The following is a 9,814-nucleotide window of genomic DNA, read 5'->3' on the forward strand; positions in this document are numbered from 1 at the left end:
CCGGGCTGGACTCCGCTTCGTCCAGGGTGAAAGTTGATGTATTCCCTCAGCGACCAGCACAGATCAGCTCTAGGCATGACGAAGCGGATATCGTCCTCTTTTGGAAGACCAAACAAAGTAGTTTCGCTTTCACAACGAAGCACACAGCGTCTTCACGATATGGCTGTAGCGTCAACAATACTTCAGTGAGAATAAAAGTTACGCCTTCTTTCTTTGCGTGAACATTTGGGCGGCGTTATGCAAATCTTCCCACATAGTGAGGTAGATATGTGGGGGCATGTTAGAACGAGCCGTTTTAGGTAGGTGTGGCTGACTGAACTTTTATAAGGAATATCTCTTTGGATTTGAGACTTTAGTCTTTGCAACTTTACAGATCTTCTTTATGCACCAAGAGCTTGTAACACTCCAAAGAGAAAGGAAAAATTTAGATCGTATCATATGACCCCATTAATTTAGAATAAATGTAATAATGCCTTAAAAATTTAAGGTTAATTACATTGTTATTGTAAAAATACAAAATAGATTTTTTTTGGTAGTGATGTTAATTTATTGAATCTGGAAATGAGAGAAACATTCATTTACATTGGAGTTTTTAATTACAAAAAAAAAAACAGCATGAACTTTACCTCATTTCAGCCTTCTTTAATTACTACAAACTAAAAACATTAGCATTATACACTTGTAATGCTGAGATTTTACAAAAAAACGACTGTATTTCGTTTTTCTTTCCAAGGTGCAAATTATGCATATAAATTGAGGTATGAAGCCATTATGAATACCAATAACGGTGAAAATCATAACTGGGATGTGGCTTTTTAATTTTATTCTCATAATTGTAATTTTCTGTTTTTTTGTGAATAAGAACATTTGCCAGACACACATGGCAGATCTTATTTGCTATAATACAACTATAATGAGACTATAGTTTGTGGAGACACAAGAGTGAATAATATCTATGGACTGTTTACTCTGGTTTTGTACCATGTCCTTGCGTTTTCTGTTGTGGCATTTACATTCATATATTAATCAGTTGTGTTACTAATAAGCTGTCTGATGCAAAGAATAAGGAATGTCAGGCATGTGGTAATCATTTGATTGTCTTTCTTTTCTTGAAATTCAACACTCTTTTCCCCCTTGTTGCAATTCGATCTGAAATTTTCCTGCTTATATGCAGGATGTTTTCCATAACAGATTTTGTATTTCCTTTCCCTGTAAATCCATTTGTGTATGGATTTAAAACTAAAAAGATCAGACAAAAAATGCTTACCTGTTTCAAGAGTAAGATGAATAATGTCTGAAAATGCTTGTGTAAATTTTGCATAATAAAACATATGTGATATGATTTAAATTGTTGTTATTATTACTGTTGTTGTTGTTGTTATTATTATTGCTATTATTATTATTATACTTTAAAGTTACAGATAGTTATTGTTTTCAGTTACTATGCATTCATTTTTATTAATCTATAGTCAGTAGTCAAAAATGCAATATTATTTGAAATTTTGCAAAACTACAGTTGCACTGTTAAAAAAAATTCTTCAACGGAGTTGAAAAAAAAAGGTCAAATGAAAAAAAAAAGCGGAAAAACAGTCAAATGATTGGCAGCTACGGCTAAAGTAATATATCATAATTGAAACAAGGAAAAATCTGTAAAATATATTTTTTTTTTCTGTAAAACCTTTAATGAAAATTTCTGTAAAATTATTGTTTTAGCACTATTTCAATTAAGATAATTTTACTGTAATTTTTTGTTTGGCAGCCGTAGCTGCCAGTCATTTGCCTGTTTTTTTAATGCTTTTTTTTTACAGTTCATGGAGAATCTAACCTGTTGTTGATAAAAAATGGTGAAAAATTATTAAATGATTTAAATGTAATATATATTTGAATTCTTTATTTAAAATAATATACATTTGAAAAAGAATGTGTCATGGAGCGGTAAGAGAGCACCGTGGAAAAACAGGGTCTGGGCCCAAGTGCAGGTGAAACTAGATTTAATAAACAAAAACAGACAAAGCAAAACAGATGCAAAAACAACTCAACCAAGAACAGGACCGGGATACAAATACGGCAACAGAAAGTGCTTGCATCCACAACCTACAACAAGAAATTACAACTACCATTACAATTAATTCAGCCAGGCAGAGTGGTGAGTGAGAGGAGAATATATAGTCTGTGACAATGGGGAACAGCTGAGGGTGGAATGAGTGACAGGTGAGTGGAGGAAGGGAGATGGTGACCTCTGGTGGTGAGAGGGAGAAACACAGGGCCCGGACCCCTGACAGAAGGTCATTTCCAAAGGCTTAGCAATTTATTGCAGTTTGATTAAAACAAACACACAAAAAAGTATTTGTTCACAAACATCATAACAATATTTGACATAAACGTAAATTCTCATACTGATATTCATTCACTAACAATTTCAAACAATTTGTGCATTTATGTGTGGAGAAAATTTTTTGCAGATGTGAGCCCTGGCTAGTCATTTGCATAAACACAGCCAAACTGTGTCCATACATGAGAATTCTATCATGCACTCATCTGAGAGCTAGAGCATGATCAATAGCTTGAAGCTTGAAAATGTACATTCTCGCTGTGTTCATTCATCAGCCAATCTGCATTGTCAGAACTTTAATTTCCTGAAATGGCAGTTATCAGTAACCTATGGGAGCCTGTCTACACATGTACACACATTTTTCTTCATAAAATATGTGGATTTATGTGAGAGACGTCTATTTGATGTGCGTGTTCATCTGGAAGATATATACTTGAAGTTACCATGTTATCGAGTTTATTAATATTATTATTTTTTTTAGTTTAGTAAATAATAATAATAATAATAATCAAAAGATTAGATAATAATCAAAAGCCAGACTAAATTATGCCTGCTCTGACAAACCTCAGCCCCTAGTATCAAAGTGCTGTGTAAAGGTTGTTGTGTAAATGCATTCATGCCTCCTCCAAGCAGCATTAAACCATTTGTGTAAACTAAAGTTACCTAAATGTTACTTCAGAAGTGTTTCTGTGCCACATCTGCAGTGTAATTTGGCACAAGAGACTTAATCCGCCCATGATGACACCTGCAGTGTTTGCTGAGTTCGAGTGACTGATTATTTGAAAAATAACTATAAAATAAGTTGACTATAAGTTAACTAACAGCTGAACAGCTGAATGACACCAATAAAATATTCATCAAAGTAGAAATTTGTTACTGCATATATAGTTATTAATTTGGTATAAATATAAAAATGCTTAATCATTATAGGTGCAAAAAATGTGTCTAGCAAAACCAAATCAAGAAAGTAAAAAATAAAACAATGTATTTATGAAAATAAAAATGATTTAATTATTTAAAATTATGCATTTGAAAATATTCAATACATTATTTTGACATATTACTGCACTATATCTCAAGGGGCAATATAGAGGGCAGTATATTTAGACTTCTGTCTCATGTGAAATATTGCTCTGTAGAGAACGTCACTTGATTAGAATCTAATGTGCGCATGCTAAATAACATAATCCATTCCTATAGTAAACAGCACAAGTATAAATCAGATGACAACAACACAGTGCTTTCCAACACCACTGAAGTAAGAAAAGTCATCATTTATCTTATTGAATATGTTGTGGATAATTAGATGTGCTGTAGTTAAAAGTACTGCTGAGTTTTCCAGGTTGCATGAGATGCAACAAGGCAAAATGTAAACATGACAGCTCAACAGTTTGGTGAGATTTAGATTTAATCTAAATGATCAATTTTTGTTTATTTATACTGAAATAGTAAATTATTCTATATTCAACTTTTATACACCCGTTTACATTTTTTAAACAGGCTATTAGTAATTAACATTAACCATGTATCCAAATGGATCTGTCCGCTCACTGGTCCTGACATTACACTCTTTGGAACTGCCTGAGATGAGCATTTATCCTGCATTCATATTTGGATTAACAACTTACTTGTTCATCTTACTCTGCAATGTAACAATTGTTGTCACCATTTGCTTGAACAGGAATCTTCATAAACCAATGTACATACTGTTGCTTAACATGCCTATCAATGATGCAATGGGTGCTACAAACCTTTTTTCTCAGCTGCTGTATAGTATATGGTCTCAGGACACATCCATATCCTACCCTGCATGTTTGCTTCAAGGCTTTGTTGTACACCTGTATGGTGGCGCATCCTATGTTATTCTTACTGCTATGGCCTTTGACAGATATATCGCTATCTGCTCCCCACTGAGATATGGAGCCATTATGAATACCAATAACTTGGTGAAAATCATATCTGGGATGTGGCTTTTTAATTTTACTGTCATAATTGTTCTTTTCTCTCTTTTTCTGAATTACAAGATTTGCCAGACACACATGACAGATCTCATCTGTTATAATCCATCTATAATGAAACTCATGTGTGAAGACACAAAAGTGAATAATATCTATGGATTGTTTACCCTGGTTTTGTACCACATCCTTGCATTTTCTGTTGTGGCATTTACATATATTCATATATTAATCGCCTGTGTTACTAATAAGCAGTCTGATACAAAGAATAAGGCACTTCAGACATGTGTCACTCATTTAGTGGTCTTCCTGTTCTTGGAGTTCAACACTCTTTTTCCCCTTTTTGCACATCGGTCTGAAAGTGTTCCAGCTCACATACGCAGGATGTTTTCCATAACAGTTTTTGTGTTTCCTCCTCTTGTCAATCCACTTGTGTATGGTTTTAAAACTAAAGAGATTAGACAGAAAATTCTCACCTGTTTCAAGCGTAAGATACATAGTGTCTAAAGATGTTTGTTTAAAGCAAAATGACATAAAAAAAATTTATGATTCTGATTATTATTATTATACTTTACAGTTTCTTCCTCACATACAGTAATTGTTTTTTTTTCACTATACTATTCATTTTTATTTATCCAGAGTCTGTAGTACAAATTAAACTTTTTTTAAATGTCTTAAAACAATAGTTAAAATATAATTAAACTAATTTTCATTAATCTGCTGACCAGCTATGTCTTATCTTAATTAAAATTAAAATCCTATTTATAATAAAGTAACAAACATTATTAGCTAGTCTATACTGTTTTTATATATATGAAAACAGATTAATGGGGGGAAATGACAAAAAGTTTAATATTATTAATAATACTTTCTTCTTCTTTCACATATGTGGGTTACTGTTTTTAATCACTGTATATTCAGTTTTATTGATCTGTAGTCAGTAGCAACTCTGACAACAAAAGCAGTCATCATCAATCCACTTCTATAGTGCTTTTTTAAATGTATACAGATGTTTAAAAATTTTTATATAAAAGTCTAAAATTAATTCTGTAATATGACTGCATTTTCTATATATTTGAAAAAAAAAATTTTATATTTCATAATCCAGGTTTTATATACATTTAAAAAGGAAGGTTATTTCCAAAGGCTTAGCAATTGCAGTTTGATGAAAATAAAGAAAAGTATTTGTTCACAAACATAATAACAATGTTTGACATAAACATTAATTCTCATACTGATCTTCATTCACAAAGAATTTTGACCAATTTGTGTATTTATGTGTGGAGAAAAAAGTTGCATATGAGAGCACTGACTAGTCATTTGCATAAATGCAGCCAAACTGTGTCCATACACGAGATTTCCTTACATCCTCTTGCACAATGCGCATACTTGATTTCTCTCTCTAGAGCATGTACTTGTCAGAGAGCAAGATCAACAAGATCTTTGAGCAAAGCGAAATGTCATTTTCAAAACCAATAAACACTGTAATAAAAGTATGTACTTTTTCATTACATTTTCCATTTAATATTAAAGGAATAGTTGACTCAAAAAAAAAGAAAATCTGCAGTAGTGAATGGGTGCCGTCAGAATGAGAATGTCTTGTTTTCAAAAAAAATGTCTTGTGAAGTGAAAAACTGTGTTTGTAAGAAATAAATCCATCAAGATTCTTTTTTTTTTGTTTGTTTGTTTCTTTCTTCTTCTTTTTTTTTACTTCAAATCGTTGCTTCTGGCCAAAACAAGTCTTTAATCCAAACAAAAAAATTATATCCCCTGTTGTCCTCTCAAATCAAAATCAATGACATATTTATGTGAACTGTTTTTGCCTCTTTTTTTGCTCTGTACATATTTTTCTCCTGATTCAGACAAGATGACTTTTTCAGTGAGAAAGCAATGTGTTTAATATGTATATCATTGTCACGAATCCGGTCCATGAACTTTCCTTTTCATTGACTCTCGCACCACACAAACTGTTGCATAGCACCCCGGACTACATTTCCCATCATGCATTACTGATTGCACTCAGCACGAATTGCACACACCTGTTTACACTGATTGCACCCAGCTGTTTCATATCACTCCCTCACTATATAACACTCACTCTTATCCCTTCCCTCTGCCGAGTATTGTTTCAGCATTTATCACTCCCCTAGAGATAGCTACCTTACGGAGCCCTTGTCATTTCCTTAGCCCTTGTCATTTCCTTAGCCCTAGTCATTTGCCTTAGCCCTAGTCATTTGCCTTAGCCCTAGTCATTTGCCTTAGCCCTAGTCATTTGCCTTAGCCCTAGTCATTTGCCTTAGCCCTAGTCATTAGCCCTACCTTACGGAGCCCTTGTCATTTCCTTAGCCCTTGTCATTTCCTTAGCCCTAGTCATTTGCCTTAGCCCTAGTCATTAGCCTTAGCCTTAGCCTTAGCCTTAGCCTTCTCGGTTTCTGATCTTCGCCTGGTTCCCTGGATTCACCCCTTTTGTCTTGCCCCTTTTGATTCTGTCTGCCGATCGTCGACCTGCGCTAGCCCTAGGACTATTCTTGTGTTTTGCCCACCATATACCTGTTTGCCCTCATCTGACCCATGCCTGCTGTATGACCACGTCTCTGTCTTCTCCAATAAAAGCTCTGCGAATGGATCCGCAAGTCTCACGTCTCGTCAGCCCCGTAACAATCATATCTTGCATGTTTGCTTCAGGGCTTTTTTGTATATTTGTATGGTGGTGCGTCTCATGTAATTCTGACAGCTATGGCCTTTGACAGGTATATCACTATCTGCTTCTCATTGAGATATGGAGCCATTATGACTACCAGTAACTTAGTGAAAATCCTAATTGTGATGTGGCTGATTCATTTTATTATTATATTTGTACTTTTCTGTCTTCTAATGCCATACGAGATTTGCCAGAAATTCATCTTGTCTGCTAAAACCATGAGTGAAGACACAACAGTGAACAATATCTATGGATTGTTTATTTTATCTTTATACCACTGTATTTCACTTTCTGTTGTGGCATTTACATATTAATCACTTGTGTTACCAATAAGCAGTCTGATGCAAAGATTAAGGCACTTCAGACATGTGGTACACATTTGTCATCACAGTGACGCATTTGTCATCACAGTGGTCTTCCTGTTCTTGGAGTTCAACACTTTTTTCCCTTTTATTGCACATGTTTTCTATATGTATTCTTGTGTTTTCTCCCATTGTGAATCCACTTATTTATGGGTTTAAAACCAAGGAAATTAGACAGAAAATTGTCAGCTGTTTTAAAAGAAAGACAAACAGTGTATAATAAACCGTAAACTGATGTTTATGTAAGAAATTACATCAAATGTCATATTATATATTAAAATGATGATTTAATCATATGATATATTCAAATTTTTATTTGCTACATAATAATCTTTATCACAAATTTTATATTGGCTACATATGTATCTGACTTTTTCATCTTCAGATCATCAAGTGCTTAAGATACAAGTTGTTGTTACCAGTTACCATATATTCATTTTTTTTTATCTGTAATAACCTACAAGGAAGAACAAGTGTTTCTTTGGCATGTTATTTCATCTTTGAAATGCACGTAAATCACCAGTTCTTGTTTGAGTAATAAATGTTCAGTTCAGCTGAACTATCAATTAATTATAAATTATTTTATATATGCCATGCAATTAACCCTAAAACCATTGTGTCAACCATCCCCACTCACACCCATCATGCGAATAATATTATCCAGATGGCATAATTTATCACAGGCCAAATGTTATATTAAAATATAATTACTTTGCATCTCTGTTTTATGACATCCAAAAGCAGAGCTCTCATTTGATATGAATGCAATGTGTACATGCTACATAACACCACCCGACTAACCCAATGCAAAAGGGATTTTTTTCCATAAGTATATAAATCATTAGCCTACAGGTGACATTCAACAGTGCTGAAGGATGATCACTTAAGGTGAAAGCGAGGGGCCACCCTGGCCTCGGCCCGGGTTACTTTTGAGGTCTGGTACAAATATGACATGGGCTAGAAAAATACATATGCAGTATATAAGGCTATAAGGCTCATTCAGTGATCCTTGACTTGTGCTGCTTTTAAGGCAGTTTGTCTGATGACAGTTTGTGCCGATAGGCCACATTATTACAAATCTCAAACAGCCAATTGGCTTAAGCACTTTTAATGAGAACTAAACATTATAATTTAACTTATACAGTAATGTGCTTTATTAATCTGCTGCCATGTGAATTTTACAAGGAAATTCTGCTTTTAATTTTCTTGAATAAATTTTTATTTTATCTGTTGTCTGTTTATTACTTTTTCAGGTTGTAAGAAATATGATTCATGGCAAAATGAAACAATGACAAAGATCCATTCTGAAAACCAACATAACTTTAGATTACGGTTTATGTTGACAAGCATTAATCACTTTTGTAAACAACATGTATGCAAATGGATCTGTCCTCTCACATTACACTCTTTGAAACTGCCTGAGACAAGCATTTATCCTGCATTCATATTTGGAGTAATAACATACTTGTTCATCTTACTCTGCAATGTAACAATTGTTGTCACCATTTGCTTGAACATAAATCTTCACAAACCAATGTACATACTGTTGCTTAACTGTGCATAAGGTTACTTTGGAAATGTAATAGGTTACAGATTACAAGTTACCCTACTTAAAATGTAATAAGTAGTGTAACTTTTCAATTACTTTAGTAAAGTAATGTAACTGATTACATTTGATTACTTTTTGATTACTTTTCAAAATTTCTAATGTTTTCAACTGTTTATCATTTTCAAACATGTAAACCAGGCAGGGTAAACCTTACAGTAGTACTCAACACTGATTACTGTCCCACTTTTGAAATCCTTCATCACTTGAATTAAGATTATATGTAAAAATTTTAAGTAGAAATTTAAAGTAGACATTGGATGCAAAATTCACTTTTACATGGTGTTTGCATATAAATGTATCTTAGCAGTGTGTGGACACAACCACCCTACAATGATAAAAATCCATTCACTCCTTCTTTTTTTTTTAATCCCCCAAAATTCTAAACAGTCTCAATTATCAAGTCGTTTTGATTTTCAAGGCAGGTTTTGTTAAAAAGTTAAAGCTCAAGGATAGATCAGTACCCAGTGTTCGTGATCCAGCTGCACCTCCAGAAGAAGTAAGTCTGACACTTTATATTTTTTATGATTATTTGCAAATTGCCTTTGCTCTTCCATGAATAAAGGGGCGGGTGAGCAGAGCTCATTAGCATTTAAAGGGACATGCCCCAAAATGAGTCGCTGTGATAAGAGCAAGGTAAAAATTGTGTTGTTTTACACGACCACTGAGGTATTTTAACCAAAGTATGTTGCAGACCGTTCATGAAGACCCTGAAGAATCATACCAAATTGTGGAAGATCAATGTCCCCTTTGAAGCACAGTCACCACAAAATCAGACTTACTTTGAGATCATTCTGAGGTTAAATACATATTTAAAATCATAACAATAAATATTTTATTAGCTATGATACTGTTTTT

General features: G+C 33.6%; 1 protein-coding gene and 2 pseudogenes across 1 annotated transcript; all 3 read left to right on the forward strand.

The window, feature by feature from the left end:
• Positions 1 to 781: 781 nt before the first annotated feature.
• On the forward strand, positions 782 to 1,298 carry LOC107588059 (olfactory receptor 52J3-like; annotated as a pseudogene).
• Positions 1,299 to 3,855: 2,557 nt separating this feature from the next.
• On the forward strand, positions 3,856 to 4,794 carry LOC107588328 (olfactory receptor 52J3-like). The gene has a single exon (XM_016276390.1). The coding sequence runs from the start codon at positions 3,856 to 3,858 to the stop codon at positions 4,792 to 4,794; it is 939 nt and encodes a 312-aa protein (XP_016131876.1).
• A 2,157-nt stretch (positions 4,795 to 6,951) lies between these two features.
• LOC107588066 (olfactory receptor 52J3-like) lies at positions 6,952 to 7,570 on the forward strand (annotated as a pseudogene).
• The last annotated feature ends 2,244 nt before the right edge of the window (positions 7,571 to 9,814 follow it).

Source organism: Sinocyclocheilus grahami, unplaced genomic scaffold (genome assembly GCF_001515645.1).
Source record: "Sinocyclocheilus grahami isolate Dianchi unplaced genomic scaffold, SAMN03320097.WGS_v1.1 scaffold6.1, whole genome shotgun sequence".
NCBI lineage: Eukaryota > Metazoa > Chordata > Actinopteri > Cypriniformes > Cyprinidae > Sinocyclocheilus > Sinocyclocheilus grahami.